This window comes from Octopus bimaculoides, chromosome 30 (genome assembly GCF_046866305.1).
Source record: "Octopus bimaculoides isolate indiv1 chromosome 30, ASM4686630v1, whole genome shotgun sequence".
In the NCBI taxonomy this organism is placed as follows: Eukaryota; Metazoa; Mollusca; class Cephalopoda; order Octopoda; family Octopodidae; genus Octopus; species Octopus bimaculoides.
In genome coordinates this window covers 11,421,735-11,438,588 of record NC_142957.1, presented here as the reverse complement: position 1 = coordinate 11,438,588, position 16,854 = coordinate 11,421,735, and the positions used below count along the sequence as shown (strand labels likewise).

The following is a 16,854-nucleotide window of genomic DNA, read 5'->3' as shown; positions in this document are numbered from 1 at the left end:
AGTACTGAAGGATGACCTCTGGACACCAAGCCTTGCTGAGGGAGTTGAGAAAGGACCAAGATATCTGGCGCCTTGCTGATGCCCCCCACTGGCCTTGCAAGAGCTCTTGTGTGCTGTGGAACCACACAAAGGCACTTGTGTCTGTGCTACATAATAAAAGCGTTCGCGCCAGAGCGGCAACATAATAAATTCTCTCATCACCCTCCACCCACACCTGTTGATGACTAAGCGTTATTTTTCAAAGCCCAGACCTCTTGACCTCCTCCCAACTCCCCCTCATTGTTGCTACTTTCAACCTTTCTTTCCTTTCTTTTCTCTCTGTCTCCACATGACTCCCCACCACCACCATCACCAACTCCACCACCGCTACCACCATCATCGATACCACCACTGCCACCATTCTGCTGGGAATTTTCTCAGGAACTCCATGAATCCCCCCGCTTCCACGCTCCATTCTCTGGTTATATTGTTTGTGCAAGCATTTGAAGTGTTCTCTTAACTATTTTTTTTCCTTAGCGGTTCTGAGATGTGTATGCACACACACACACACACACACTATAGCTTGATATTCACACATGCATAGAAATATACACCCACAATCATATATATCATCATCGTCGTTTAGCGTCCGCTTTCCATGCTAGCATGGGTTGGACAAAATATCCTGGAGATGCCGGGGATCGAACCCGGGGCCTTTCGCATGCAAAGCGAATATATATATATATATATATATGTATGTATGTATGCATACACACGTGTGCACACATGCAGGTAGATATAGATATATACACATACGTATAGATGTATACACACATGTACACGGACACATAGATGTGCACATATGCAATTGTATAGATATACACACGTACACATACATAGGTATATATACACACATGTACACATACATATAGATGTATACTCACACATTCACATACATAGGTATATATACACGTGCACATATACACACGTATATAAACATACACATATGCAAGTATTGACATACTTATATCAATATATGTACACAAACAAGCACTTGTACACATATGTATAGATGTATACCCATTTATTCACATATAGATTATATACAAGTATAGATATGCACACATATATCTATATATACACACACGTACATGTATGTATAGATGTATACACACATACATAGATACATATGCATATACACACATACATATATTGATACACACACACATTATCATTGTCATTTAGCTTCCATTTTCCATGCTGGCATGGGTTAGACAGTTTGACTGGGGCTGATAAGCTGGAGAGCAGCACTGGGTTCCAGTCTGTTTTGGCTTGGTTTCCACACTTGCCCAAAATACCACACAGTGGGATTGAACCCAGAACCATGTGGTTGGGAAGCAAATTCTAAAATTCAGCTTTTTTTTTCAAATTTGGCCAATGCTGGCCTTGCATAAGTGGAACCCATGCCGGTAACATGTAAAAAAATACCTTTTAAGTATTGGGCTACATGAGGGCAAACTGGCTGATGCCAGTGGCACATGGAAAGCACCTTTCGAGTGTTGGGCTACATGAAGGCAAGGTGGCCCATGCCAATGGCATGTGAATAGAAAGCGTTGTTGTAGGAATGTAAGTGGCTGTGTGGTAAGTAGCTTGCTTACCAACCACATGGTTCCGGGTTCAGTCCCACTGTGTGGCACCTTGGGCAAGTGTCTTCTACTATAGCCTCGGGCCGACCAAAGCCTTGTGAGTGGAATTGGCAGACGGAAACTGAAAGAAGCCTGTCGTATATATATATGTATATGTTTGTGTGTCTGTGTTTGTCCCCCCCCCCCGTCACCTGATGACTGATGGTGTTTCTACGACCCGGTAACTTAGCGGTTCGGCAAAAGTTACTGATGGAATAAACACTAGGCTTACGAAGAATAAGTTCTGGAGTCGATTTGTTCGACTAAAGGCGGTGCTCCAGCATGGCTGCAGTCATGTCTGAAACAAGTAAAAGAATATATATATATATGTATATATATATACACACACACACACACCCAAACAGATGCAGACTCTCACATGCAGTCACGCATGTGACTTATGCATTTATTCTAAACATGTTCTGGCAGGTTTCTATGTGAATCTTCTGATTACTGATCCCAGTAATTAGCACATTCATGCATGATTCAGCTGGATCGTGTTAAGAATAAATATGTTAATCAGCATTTTTAATTCTCACCATTCGCTGTGCATATTTTAATACACACACACACACACACATGATAATAATAAAGGACGTTACCATATGTATGTTTAGAAACCAAGGACGTTATATAGACCTCCTTGACTCAAGTTATAGAAGGGGTACGTATTATACACAAGGTTTAGGTTTTTCAGAGGTATCGTTTGCCAGTGCCCCTGGACTGGCTCTTGTGCAGGTGGCACATAAAATATACCATTTTGAGCGTGGCCGTTGCCAGTACCGCCTGACTGGCCTTCGTGCGGGTGACACGTAAAAGCACCCACTACACTCTCTGAGTGGTTGGCGTTAGGAAGGGCATCCAGCTGTAGAAACTCTGCCAAATCAGATTGGAGCCTGGTGTAGCCATCTGGTTTCACCAGTCCTCAGTCAAATCGTCCAACCCATGCTAGCATGGAAAGCGGACGTTAAACAACGATGATGATGATGATGATGATGATGACAGCCCCCTAAAAGTCCCCTGCGTATTATACTCAAGGGCAGACTATACTTGAGGATTTACGGTAATTATTTTAAAGTAATAGCAAAAGATGCACAAAACTAAACAAAGAAAACACTGGGATAAACACAAAAATGATGCTGCCAGATATGAGATGGACATGTGAACTGAGTGAGTGGAGGCTGCGTTTGTTGAGAGAGCATATGCAAACTCAGCACTGACTAGCAGTCATTTGTACGAGACTTGCATATACTGCTTGTGGAGGCGCAATGGTCCAGTGGTTAGGGCAGCAGACTCGCGGTCATAGGATCGCGGTTTCGATTCCCAGACCGGGCGTTGTGAGTGTTTATTGAGCGAAAACACCTAAAGCTCCACGAGGCTCCGGCAGGGGATGGTGGCGAACCCTGCTGTACTCTTTCACCACACCTTTCTCTCACTCTTTCTTCCTGTTTCTGTTGTGCCTGTAATTCAAAGGGTCAGCCTTGACACACTGTGTCACGCTGAATCTCCCCCCGAGAACTACGTTAAGGGTACACGTATCTGTGGAGTGCTCAGCCACTTACACGTTAATTTCACGAGCAGGCTGTTCCGTTGATCAGATCAACTGGAACCCTCGACGTCGTAAGCGATGGAGTGCCAACAACAACAGCATATACTGCTGATTTCAACTCAATAGATCAAGACAGAAATTCACACAAGCATCAGCTTGTGCAGCAAATTTCTCATACAGTGGTGTAATGGTGCACGTGTATTGCAAGGTTCTATTGTGTATATAAACATACCGACACACACACACACACACACACACACACACACACACACATATACACTTACACACACACACATATATATACTTACACACATACACACACATGGAGGTTATCTACTCCTTGCAGAGCCTAACTTCTTGTATCTTTAATAATTGCTCTTGACTAGCATGATATCTTGTATGACTTTTGAGCCCCCCCCCCCCAAAAGCTGTTAATGTCTCCTTTCTGCATTGGCTCCATTGTCCGTTTGTCTATTGTAAATTGTTCAAGTACCACTTCAATCCCTCGTTGTGACATGTGGGGTTTTTTTTTTTTTGGCTGATATTGCATTGAAACCTGGTCATCCGGAATGAAATTCCAGCAATTCACATATGCCTTACTCACATGTCATTAAATGAGATAAAAGGTGCGTGTATATATATATATATAATACATACATATACATACACAATAAATATATATATATATATATATATATATATATATATATATATATATATATATATAGGAGCAAATCATGGAACACCATAGAAAGAACTAAGAAGAAAATAGGGAAGGCAAGCTCATGGTACAATAGCCACAAGTACCAAAGCGTCATGTTCGTCGACACCACCCCTAGAGGCGAACTGGCGTACCGCTTTAGAAGGGCCCTAGACAAACTTAAGCTAAGAATTAAGGTTGTTGAAAGGCCAGGCAACCCTATCAAATCCCTTATCAGTAGAACATACCCTTTCAGTAGAACCCCCTGCACTGATAGGAACTGTATCGTATGTAGATTTAGCCCACAAACGAACTGCAAAACCAGAAATGTGGTCTATAGTATAAGATGTACAGAGGGACGATGCAGAAATAAGACAACGACATATGTAGGCGAAACAGCAAGGAGTATAGGGGAGCGGGCAAACGAACATTGGAGGGAACTTAAGGAAGGGAAGAACTCATCAGTTCTGTACCAGCACGCTGAGCAAGAACATAGAGGCTCAATCAACAACAGAGAAATTAAAATCTTATCTACACATAGCAGTGATGCAGCACTTAGACAAATTACTGAAGCTACACACATAATAGAAGGGAAACCTAGCCTGAATAGGAAACTAGAATGGAACACTAACATACGCCACTAACAAACCACAGCATGTGACAACATGTTACCCATAAACCAATAATAGGAACAAAGTATAATACAATACATAGATAAACAAATGGAATTAAATACTACATACGTTAACAAAATTTAATTAAACACATTAAAAAAAAAAAAAAAAAAAACACACACACACACACACACACACATACACATGAACATATAAATAAATAAAAACTAATACAAACGAACACGTATTAACAGAGAATATAGGTGATACAGACACTCCCCATACACACGTGCACTTACAAAAGACACAGACACATTGAAGGACACGCATGCGTAGACACATACAATAGGAATACAAAATACAAAATGGCTGATAGTTAGCAAGGTGAGACACACATAAGAAAGAAGGAAACAAAGGACCACTGATGAGGTCACAGAAGTGTGACGAAAGAACTCTGGCCGAAATAAGATTAAGATTAAGATTAATGTAATATAAAGCTGAAAAAAAAAAATTAAAAAAAAATAAAATTAACATCAAATATACAGTGCGTGTGTTTTTATTGGCTAAACTGGCAATATGACCATCCCCAAGTACAACAACATATATATATATGTATATACATATTCTTTTACTCTTTTACTCTTTTACTTGTTTCAGTCTTTTGACTGTGGCCATTCTGGAGCACCGCCTTTAGTCGAGCAAATCGACCCCAGGACTTATTCTTTGGAAACCTAGTACTTATTCTATCGGTCTCTTTTGCCGAACCGCTAAGTTACGGGGACATAAACACACCAGCATCGGTTGTCAAGCGATGTTGGGGGACAAACACAGACATACAAACACATACACACACACACATATATATATATACATATATACGACAGGCTTCTTTCAGTTTCCGTCTACCAAATCCACTCACAAGGCTTTGGTCGGCCCGAGGCTATAGTAGAAGACACTTGCCCAAGATGCCACGCAGTGGGACTGAACCCGGGACCATGTGGTTGGTAAGCAAGCTACTTACCACACAGCCACTCCTACGCCTATATATATATATATATATATATATATATATATATATATATATTTATTTATTTATGTGTTTCAGCCAAGTGGCTGCGGTCATGCTGGTACACCACCGTGAGGACACACACACACACATATGTATATATATATATATATATATATATATATATATATATATATATATATATACTCTCTTTACTTGTTTCAGTCATTTGACTGTGGCCATGCTGGAGCACCACCTTTAGTCGAGCAAATCGACCCCAGGATTTATTCTTTGGAAGCCTAGTACTTATTCTATCGGTCTCTTTTGCCGAACCGCTAAGTTACGGGGACGTAAACACACCAGCATCGGTTGTCAAGCGATGTTGGGGTGGGGGGACAAACACAGACACACAAACATATACACATCATCATGACGGGCTTCTTTCAGTTTCCTTCTACCAAATCCACTCACAAGGCTTTGGTCGGCCCGAAGCTGTAGTAGAAGACACTTGCCCAAGGTGCCACGCAGTGGGACTGAACCCGGAACCATGTGGTTGGTAAGCAAGCTACTTACCACACAGCCACACACAGTAATCCCATGCCATATTGCAGTTCACCTATTGCACTTTATTATTGAAGCTTACATTGATTCGTCTGTGGTGGTGTTTTGCATTTATAATAAAATAAATACATAGAAATTATAAAAATAATTTTAAAAAATTATCCAGTACAGCACTGTTTCTACTTCGCAAATTTTCACCTTATTGCTGGGGGGCTTTGGGACCATAACACCCACGATAGTTGAGGGATTACTGTAGATGAAATTTTGAATTTAGTTCATGTACCTCCCCCCCCCCCCCAGTACTACCTTTGAGGACCCCAGGTTGGGAACCACTCGACTACATTATCATCATCACCTCGTCATTCTACTATTTGTTCAACGACTTCACCTCCCTCCTGGCATGGACCCACTGTAATCACACCTGGAGCTCTCTGGCCAGCTGGGACTCTTGTTTAGTCAATGACCCCCATCTCTCGCACCGCACCAAGAACTTCATGTCAGTACAGCAACAACATTTTGTCAGGTAGATACAAGCTGAATCACTATGGTGAATCAACCATGTGGAACATAGCATACCTGAACTAATAGCAAAAAGCAATTAAATGCCCCAGTGATTTCTGTCTACTGATCACCTTATATAAAGTATATTAAACATATTTACTATATTATACTTATTCAGTGGTCTTATTATCCTGTACTTTCACTGCAAGACTGAGTGCCGCTTTGTGGGTTTTTTTTTTGGCATATGTGCTGTAGTTTGATTTGATGTTATTTTCATTGTATTAAAGGTGCTTTATACAGCATGGGTGTGGTGCCTAGCAGTGCTATTTGCTGTATGTTGTTGTTATTATCATTATTACCTCTGCCTTAGCGAAGTGATATGTGTATCATCATCATCGTTTAACGTCCGCTTTCCATGCTAGCATGGGTTGGACGATTTGACTGAGGACTGGTGAAACTGGATGGCAACACCAGGCTCCAGTCTAATTTGGCAGAGTTTCTACAGCTGAATGCCCTTCCTAACGCCAACCACTCAGAGAGTGTAGTGGGTGCTTTTACGTGTGACCTGCACGAGGGCCAGTCAGGCGGTACTGGCAACGGCCGCGCTCAAAATGGTGTCTTTTATGTGCCACCCGCACAAGAGCCAGTCCAGGGGCACTGGCAACGATCTTACTTGGCTTGCCGGGTCTTCTCACGCACAGCACATTTCCAAAGGTCTCGGTCAGTAGTCATCGCCTCGGTGAGGCCCAATGTACGAAGGTCTTGCCTCACCACCTCAGCCCAGGTCTTCCTGGGCCTACCTCTTCCACGGGTTCCCTCAACTGTTAGGGTGTGGCACTTTTTCACGCAGCTATCCTCATCCATTCTCACCACATATCCATACCAGCGCAATCGTCTCTCTTGCACACCACAACTGATGCTTCTAATGTTCAGCTTTTCTCTCAAGATACTTACACTCTGACGGGTATTCACATTGACATTACACATCCAACGGAGCATACTGGCTTCATTCCTTGCGAGCTTACGTATGTCCTCAGCAGTTACAGCCCATGTTTCACTGCCATGTAGCATGGCTGTTCGTACACATGCGTCATACAGTCTGCCTTTTACTCTGAGTGAGAGTCCCTTTGTCGCCAGCAGGGGTAAGAGCTCTCTAAACTTTGCCCAGGCTATTCTTATTCTAGCAGCTACACTTTCAGCGCACCCACCCCCACTACTAACTTGGTCGCCCAGATAGCGGAAGCTATCGACTACCTCTAGTTTTTCACTCTGGAATGAGATAGAAGTTGTTTCCTGTTTGTTTACAGTCTTTATTGCACCTGAACATCTGCCACAAACAAAAACTAACTTGCTAGTTAACCTGCCTTTGATGTTGCTGCACCTCTTATGTGTCCATAGCTTGCACCGGGTACATCTTATAGAGTTACTACCTACTCCTTTTCTACATACTGAGCAGGGCCATCTACCTGAAGGGGTTTGTGTTTTATCTACCTTCCTACTTATTAGGATTTTGGTTTTAGCTAGGTTGACTCTAAGGCCCTTCAATTCTAGACCTTGCTTCCACACCTGAAACTTCTCCTCTAGTTCTGATAGTGACTCCGCAATTAGGGCAAGGTCATCAGCATAGAGGAGCTCCCAGGGGCAACCTGTCTTGAACTCCTCTGTGATTGCCTGGAGGACTATGATAAATAAGAGGGGGCTGAGGATGGAACCTTGGTGGACCCCCTACCTCTACCCGGAATTCATTGCTGTACTCATTTCCAACCCTCACCTTACTGGCAGCATCTCTGTACATGGCTCGCACAGCTCTCACTAACCATTCTTCTATCCCAAGTTTCCTCATTGACCACCAGATAAGGGATCGGGGGACCCTGTCAAAGGCTTTCTCCATGTCAACGAAAGCCAGGTACAGAGGTTTATCCATAGCTAGGTATTTCTCCTGCAACTGTCTCACTAGAAATAAGGCATCAGTAGTGCTTTTACCTGGCACGAACCCAAACTGCATCTCATCTAAATTGATTCGCTCCTTAATTAGTTGGGCTATGACCCTCTCTGTAACTTTCATAACCTTATCTAACAGCTTGATGCCTCTGTAATTATTTGTATATATATATATATATATATATATATATATATATATTTCGTGCCTCACAGCGTTCATACACAAACAATTTTTCTCGTCTGGCCGTAAAGCCTTTTCTGTTTGCTTTCCTGTCTTGTTTTTTGTCCGCCACTACATTCCTCCATGGCAAGATTTAATTTGTGTATACAAATTTAATTTGCGGTCCATGGGAAGAGCTGTTTTAACGATGCGTCCTACTCAGCTCTTCGAAACGCCGGTGTTAAAACGGAGGTAGCTGATGAAGTAGAATGTTCTCTATGTGGCTTGTGTGTTTTCTAGTCTCTGTTTTGTTTGCAATGTCCTGTACCCAGATATGCACCTATACATACAAGTGGATGTCGGTATGCACATACCTGTACGTATATATGCATATACTCATTTACTATTATATATATATATATATATATATATATATATATATATATGTGTGTGTGTGTGTGTGTTATATATATATATGTGCGTGTGTGTGTGTGTATGTGTGTGAGTAAAAATAAATACAAAAAAAGGGGGTTTTGTATGATCGTGTATAGAGGAATATATTATTTTATTAAAAGAGTTCCAATTCTGTCTGTTTTTTATGAACTGAAAGAACAGTTGGAAGTTAATCTGCCTTTATATATTTAATCCTTTATATTGAACACTCAATATTTCATATATTCAATAAGACATATTCCATATATTCAATAAGACATTCAATACTTCATTTCATTGTACCATCCATTTTTATATTATATATTATATATTCCATATTCTATATCCCACATTAATTTTACAAGAATATAAATAAAACATAAAAAACAGACAGAGTTGGAACTCTTTTAATAAAATAATATATATATATATATATATATATATATATATATATATATATATATATATATATATATATATATATATATATATATATATATATATATATATAAAGTATACACTTATGAAACATCTAGTTAGAATAGAGGCAGCTGACGAAGGATTAATTCCAAGTGGCTATCTGTTTTCCTATGTGTTCGTTCGGTGGTCTGTAGTTCATTTTTCTAACGTCCTGTACCCTGATATGCATCTATATACACATGTAGATGTAAGTATGTACATATATGTGTGTATTCATGCATATATATTCTTTATATTATTATTAATATTATTATTATTATTATTATTATTATTATTATTATATATATATATATATATCATCATCATCATCATCGTTTAACGTCCACTTTCCATGCTAGCATGGGTTGGACGATTTGACTGAGGACTGGTGAAACCAGATGGCGACACCAGACTCCAATCTGATCTGGCAGAGTTTCTACAGCTGGATGCCCTTCCTAACGCCAACCACTCCGAGAGTGTAGTATATATATATATATATATATATATATATATATACACGCACACATGTAAGCTTCAAGCAGTTTGTAGAATGCTTAAAAAACAACTTTCAGGATCAGTGGTGGTTTATTGGTGTAGAACGTTACTCTTTTACTTGTTTCAGTCATTTGACTGTGGCCCTGCTGGAGCACCGCCTTTAAGTCAAACAAATCGACTCCCGGGACTTATTCTTTGTAAGCCTAGTACTTATTCTATTTGCCCTTATTGCGGAACTGCTAAGTTACGGGGATGTAAACACACCAGCATCAGTTGTCGAGTGATGTTGGGGGGGGCAAACACACTCACCCAAACACACACATTCACAAACACTCACACACACAAACACTCACTTACACACACACACACACACACACAAACACTCACACTCACACACTCACTCACACACACTCACTCACTCACACTCACGCACATTCACAAACACATTCACTCACACTCACACACTCTCTCACACACTCTCTCTCACACACACACCCACACTCACACTGTCACACACACTCTTTCTCTCTCACACATACACTCTCTCTCTCACACATACACACTCTCTCTTACACATACACATTCTCTCACACACACTCTCTCACACACACACTCTCTCTCATACATCCACACACACTCTCTCACCCACACACGCTCTCTCTCTGTCTCTCTCTCTCTCACACACACACACACACACACACATGTAGTTATTAATGTCAATGATGTTTCCCATAACAGCTCCAACGTAAACCACAAATCTTACGTCCCTCGTCTTCCCTTTTCCATTACAGGTGCCTTTCTCATCCCTTTTTTCCTAATGTTGATCGTTTGTGGAATCCCTTTGATGTACATGGAACTGGCCATTGGTCAGTACACGCGGCAAGGCCCTATCGGAGCTATTGGCAAGCTCTGTCCATTTTTTAAAGGTAAGCATTTTCTCCTTTATGTGTCCTTGGGTTCTTGTTCTGTGAAATATATTTATTCTTTTGCCATTCGTCTGTTTTAGTCCTTGGACTATGGCCATGCTGGGGCACCACCTTGAAGGATTTCATCAACAAGTTGACCTCAGTACTAAATTATTTTTTTTGTTTCACATTTTTTTTTTGAAGTCTGGAACCTGTTGTGTTGGCCTTTTGTTTTGCTGAACCACTAAGTTACGGGGATGTAAACAAACCAGCACTAGTTGTTAAGTGGTGGTGGTGGTGGTGGTGGTGGTGGAGGACGAATACAATACAAAACCTGGAACCATGTGGTTCAGAAGCAAACTCACTCCACAGCCACACCTGCACCTAGATATATATATATATATATATATATATATATATATATATATATATATATATATATATATATATATGTATATATATATATATATATATGTATATATATATATGTGTGTGTGTGACAGGATTCTTTTAGTTTCCATCTACTAAATCTACTCACAAGGCTTTGGTCAGCCACAGAGCTATAGTAGAAGCTTGCTCAAAATGCCAAGCCCTGGGACTGAACCCAGAACCATGTGGTTGAGAAGCAAGCTTCATATATATATATATATATATATATATATATATATATCATCATCATCATCATTGTCCATGGAAAGTGGACATTAAATGATGATGATGCTGAGATATACATGTGTGTGTATGTGTATGAAGGGTTTCTTTCAGTTCCCTTCTACTAAATCCACTCACAAGGCCTTGGTCGGCCTGAGGCTTTTGTTGAAGAAACTTGCCCAAGGTGCCACGAAGTGGGACTGAACCCGGAACCATGTGGTTGGGAAATAAGCCTCTTAACTATACAGCCACTATTCCAAAATAATTAACACTCATTAAACGAATGACAGAGATAGTAATTACCTTGATTTAGCATTTCACCTGTTTAAACCAGTTGGACAGGTATATTTATTCACATATTTGCTCCTTGTATAAAAGGTAGGCACCTGATATGTCCTGTTATACCCCACCACTGCCCTCACAGTCCACCCTCGTAGCCTTCAATACCTACCTGCACCCTGCCTCACCGTCTACCAAACTCTTTGTTTGATTAAATATTTGTTCTCCTTTGCTGACATTTCCTGCCTCTTCAGAAAAAGAGGTAAGAAAAATTCTGTGTCAGCATTTTGTGGATAGAATTTGACTGATATAAGCCCATTTGTGGAGGTTCTCTGTGTGTGTGTCACACGAACCAATGGGATGTCAGCTTTGATTGATCACATGAACCAATGAGATGATGGCCTTGGTTGGTCACATGAACCAATGGAATGACGGCCTTGGTCAGTCACATGAACCAATCAGATGACAGCCTTTGTTGGTCACATGATCCAATGAGATGACAGCATTTGTTGGTTACATGATCTAATGAGATGACAGCATTTGTTGGTCACATGATCCAATGAGATGACACCCTTGGCCGGTCTGTTTTCCATGCTGGCATGGGTTGGATGGCTTGACAGGAGCTGACAAGCTTGACAGCTGCACCTGGCTCCAGTCATCTGTTTTGGCATGGCTTCTATGGTTGACTGTCCTTCCTAACACCAACCACTTTACAGAATGTACTGGATGCTTCTTACGTGGCACCAGCAAAAGGTGCTTTTTACGTGGCACTTGCACAGGGGTTTTTCATGTGGCACCAGCATGGCTGCTTTTCATGCGGCACCAGCACGGGTGCTTTTTATGTGGCTAAGGTTTGGTGGAAAACAAGACATTTGTACGACAGAACCAGAGGTGGTTTCAGCTGGGTTGATATCGAAAAGGTTAAGAAAAAATAAGTGCAGTTGCCGCAGTCAAATGACTGAAACAAAAAGAAAAAGTGAATATATAATCAGAACCACTTATTTTGACCTCCTATTGACTTTTGACAGTTACTATCTGATAAGTTATCTTGCTCTGCTTGCAGTAAAACCTGCAGAGATAAATCTGGGTTGTTATGCTATGTCAAATGTCAATGATTTTCTGCTATCATTTGCAGCAAAAGCAAACTTTTTTGTGTTGTGTCATCGTCATCATCATCATCAGTTGATGTCTGGTTTCTGTGCTGGCATGGGTTGGACGGTTTGGCTGAAAACTGATTAGCTGGGGGGAGCTGCAGCAGGTTCTAGTTTGATTTGGCATGGTTTCTACAGCTGGATGCCCTTCCTAATGCCAATCACTACACAAGAGTGTAGTGGGTGCTCTTCACATGCATAAAAAGCATGCTTTGAACATTCAGAAATACCAAATAAGGAGCTTATGTGTTATTTCATAAAAAAATTTTTTTTTTAGATATGTATACGAAATAACATATAGCTCCTTATTTGGTATTTCTGAATGTATTGGGTTGTCTGGAAAGTTCATGCCGATTTTTAAAGGAAAGAGAAAGGTCAATAAATACTTGCCATTACATTTTTAATCAACCAAATATGAACCATTTTGTTGCACAATGCATCTCCATCTTTCCCTCTCTGTCTTTTCATTTACCTTCCCAATATCTCCCTGCAATATCTCCATCTCTTCATCTCTCCGTACCCACACAGGTGCTGGCCTAGCTACAGTAGTCGTCTCCTACCTGTTCACCACCTACTATAACATCATCATCACCTGGTCATTCTACTATCTGTTCAACACCTTCACCTCCCTCCTGCCGTGGACCCACTGTAATCACACGTGGAGCTCTCCGGCCTGCTGGGACTCTGGTTCGGTCAACGCCACTTCGCCCAATGACACCATCTCGCCCACCGAGAACTTCTTTATGTAAGTAATTGGTTTGTTATCTTGTTTGTTCACCTGTGATTTTGCTTATTCCGTTCGTTCGTTACTGTCTTCGTTCATTAATGTATTTGGTGGTTAGGTGAATTCGGCTCACAATCATAAGGTCGTGAGTTCAATTCCTAGCAGCATATTGAGCAAGACACTTTATTTCCACATTGCTCCAGCTGGCAAAAAAATGAGTTGTACCTGTAATTCAAAAGGGGCCAACCTTGTTCCATTCTGTATCATACTGAATCTCCCTGAGTCCCTGAGAACTACATTAAGGGTACACATGTCTGTGGGGTACTCAACCACTTGCACGTTAATTTCATGAGCAGGCTGTTCCGTTGATCGGATCAACTGGAACCCTTGTCATTGTAACTGACAGAGTACTTCTTGTGAAGGCGCGTGGCTCAGTGGTTAGGGCATTCGGCTCACAATCGTAAGGTTGTGAGTTCAATTCCGGGTGACGCGTTGTGTCCTTGAGCAAGGCACTTTATTCCACGTTGCCCCAATCCACTCAGCTGGCAAAAATAAGTTGCACCTGTAATTCAAAAGGGGCCAACCTTGTCCCATACTGTGTCACACTGAATCTCCCTGAGAACTACATTAAGGGTACACGTGTCTGTGAGGTACTCAGCCACTTGCATGTTAATTTTATGAACAGGTTGTTCTGTTGATTGGATCACCTGGAGTACATGTCATCACAAACAGCAGATTCAGGTTACTGTATTTGCTAATTACAATTTTGTTCATTAATTTGTATATCCATTGCTGTGTCTGCTCATTAACTGGTTTGATCGTTACTTCCTTCCATAACCTTGTTTGTTACTGCATTTGTTCGTTACTGTGTGTTTGTTAATTTGGTTAATTTATTTCTTCGTTACTTCATTTACTCATTAATTTAGCCATTATCTTGCAAGCTATTTTATTGTATTAAGTTGTGCATTGTTCATTAATCCATTTGCTCATTAATATCTTTGCTCGTTACTAATTTACTCATCACCATGTTAGCTCCCTGCTAATATGCTCGTTAATACACTTGCTCATTATTGTTTGCTCGTTATTATGTTTTTTTTTGTTTTTACTTGTTTCAGTCATTTGACTGCAGCCATGCTGGAGCACCGCCTTTAGTTGAGTAAATCGACCCCAGGACTTATTCTTTGTAAGCCTAGTACTTATTCTATCGGTCTCTTTTGCCGAACTGCTAAGTTATGGGGTCGTAAACACACCAGCATCGGTATCAAGCGATGTTGGGGGGGGGGGAGACAAACACAGACACACACACAGACACACACACAGACACACACACAGGCACACACACACACATATATGTGTCTGTGTGTGTTTGTCCCCACTACTGCTTGACAGTTGGTGTTGGTTTGTTTACGTCCCTGTACCACATAATAAGTTCCAGGCTAAAAACAGAAACAAGTCCTAAAGTCAATTTGTTTGGCTAAAATCCTTCAAGGAGATGCTCCAGCATGGCCGCGATCTAAAGAGTAGTACAAGTTACTACATTTGCTTATTACTTTACTTAGTTCGTTATCTTGTTTATTACCTTGTTTGTTCATTATCTCATTAGTTCAGTACCTCGTTAGTTCAGTACCTCGTTAATTCATTACCTTGTTAGTTCAATACCTTGTTAGTTCAATACCTCATTAATTCAATACCTCGTTAGTTCAATACTTCATTAATTCAATACCTCGTCACTTCAATACCTCGTAAGTTCAACACCTCGTCACTTCAATACCTCGTTAGTTCAATACCTTGTTTGTTCATTACCTCATTTGTTCAATACCTTGCTTGTCTGTTTGTTACCTCTACCTCGTTAGTTCAATACCTCGTTAGTTCAATACCTTGTTTGTTCATTACCTCATTTGTTCAATACCTCGTTTGTTTGTTCGTTACCTCTACCTCGTTTGTTCATTTCTTTCTTTATCCATTACCCTAGTTTGTTACTTAATTTGCTTGTTACTTAATTTGCTTGTTACTTAATTTGCTTGTTACTTAATTTGCTTGTTACTTAATTTGCTTGTTACTTAATTTGCTTGTTACTTTGTTAATTTCTTAACTTGTGATGTGGATTCTCAAGGTGAGCTCTGATTGGCTGAATGCAAATGAATTCATTACTAGGGTCTGGAACTCATGCGGGGGGGGGGGAGATTCCACTGCCAGTTAACCCATTGGTGGAGCCCTAACAGGGGCTATAACTCTGGGTCAGAGTAGATCTAGGAACAATAGTGGCTAAGAGGTGATTCCGTGCTCCTTAAAGTCCCATTCCCTGATGCAGTTTAAAGTCTTACCCAGGGCTAGTAGAGTTTACATTTAAGGCTCAATGGGAGTACAAGTTTACGTGTGGTCCCTAGTCACGTGCCTATACGCTTTGGGATAGTATGACTCATAGCCGCTCATCTTGTCATGAACTGTTGACCGTTGCAGAGGATTCACTGACCGAATCGCCGTCGATTATCAGAACAGAGGTTGCCAGGGTTTGATGCGGGTGGTACACATGTTAGTTAATCCATAGGTGGGGCCCTGACAGGGGTTACTACTCTGGGTCTGAGTAGACCCGGGAACAATAATGGCTAAGGGTGTGTTTCTACAAGACCTTGGAACTCCCGTATCAAGGCCTCGCTACTGGATGCAGGGAATAATAATGGCTAAGGGGGTGTTTCTACAAGACCTTGGAACTCCCGTATCAAGGCCTTGCTACTGGATGCAGGGAATAATAATGGCTAAGGGGGTGTTTCTACAAGACCTTGGAACTCCCGTATCAAGGCCTTGCTACTGGATGCAGGGAATAATAATGGCTAAGGGGGTGTTTCTACAAGACCTTGGAACTCCCGTATCAAGGCCTTGCTACTGGATGCAGGGAACAATAATGGCTAAGGGTGTGTTTCTACAAGACCTTGGAACTCCCGTATCAAGGCCTTGCTACTGGATGCAGGGAATGATAATGGCTAAGGGGGTGTTTCTGGAAGACCCTGTCTATGTTCACCTCCCACTGCTTCACAACCAGTGTTGGTGTGTTTACGTCCCTA

General features: G+C 41.1%; 1 protein-coding gene across 4 annotated transcripts in view; it reads left to right on the top strand.

The window, feature by feature from the left end:
- Nucleotides 1-16,854, top strand: part of LOC106879595 (sodium- and chloride-dependent GABA transporter ine) — a 111,784-nt gene that overhangs the window by 63,675 nt on the left and 31,255 nt on the right. For all 4 annotated transcript variants that reach the window (XM_089345789.1, XM_089345790.1, XM_089345791.1 and 1 more), the window contains 2 exons: nucleotides 10,874-11,008; nucleotides 13,597-13,813. In XM_089345789.1, coding sequence (XP_089201915.1) covers nucleotides 10,874-11,008; nucleotides 13,597-13,813 — 352 coding nt within the window. The remainder of the gene's footprint in view (nucleotides 1-10,873; nucleotides 11,009-13,596; nucleotides 13,814-16,854) is intronic.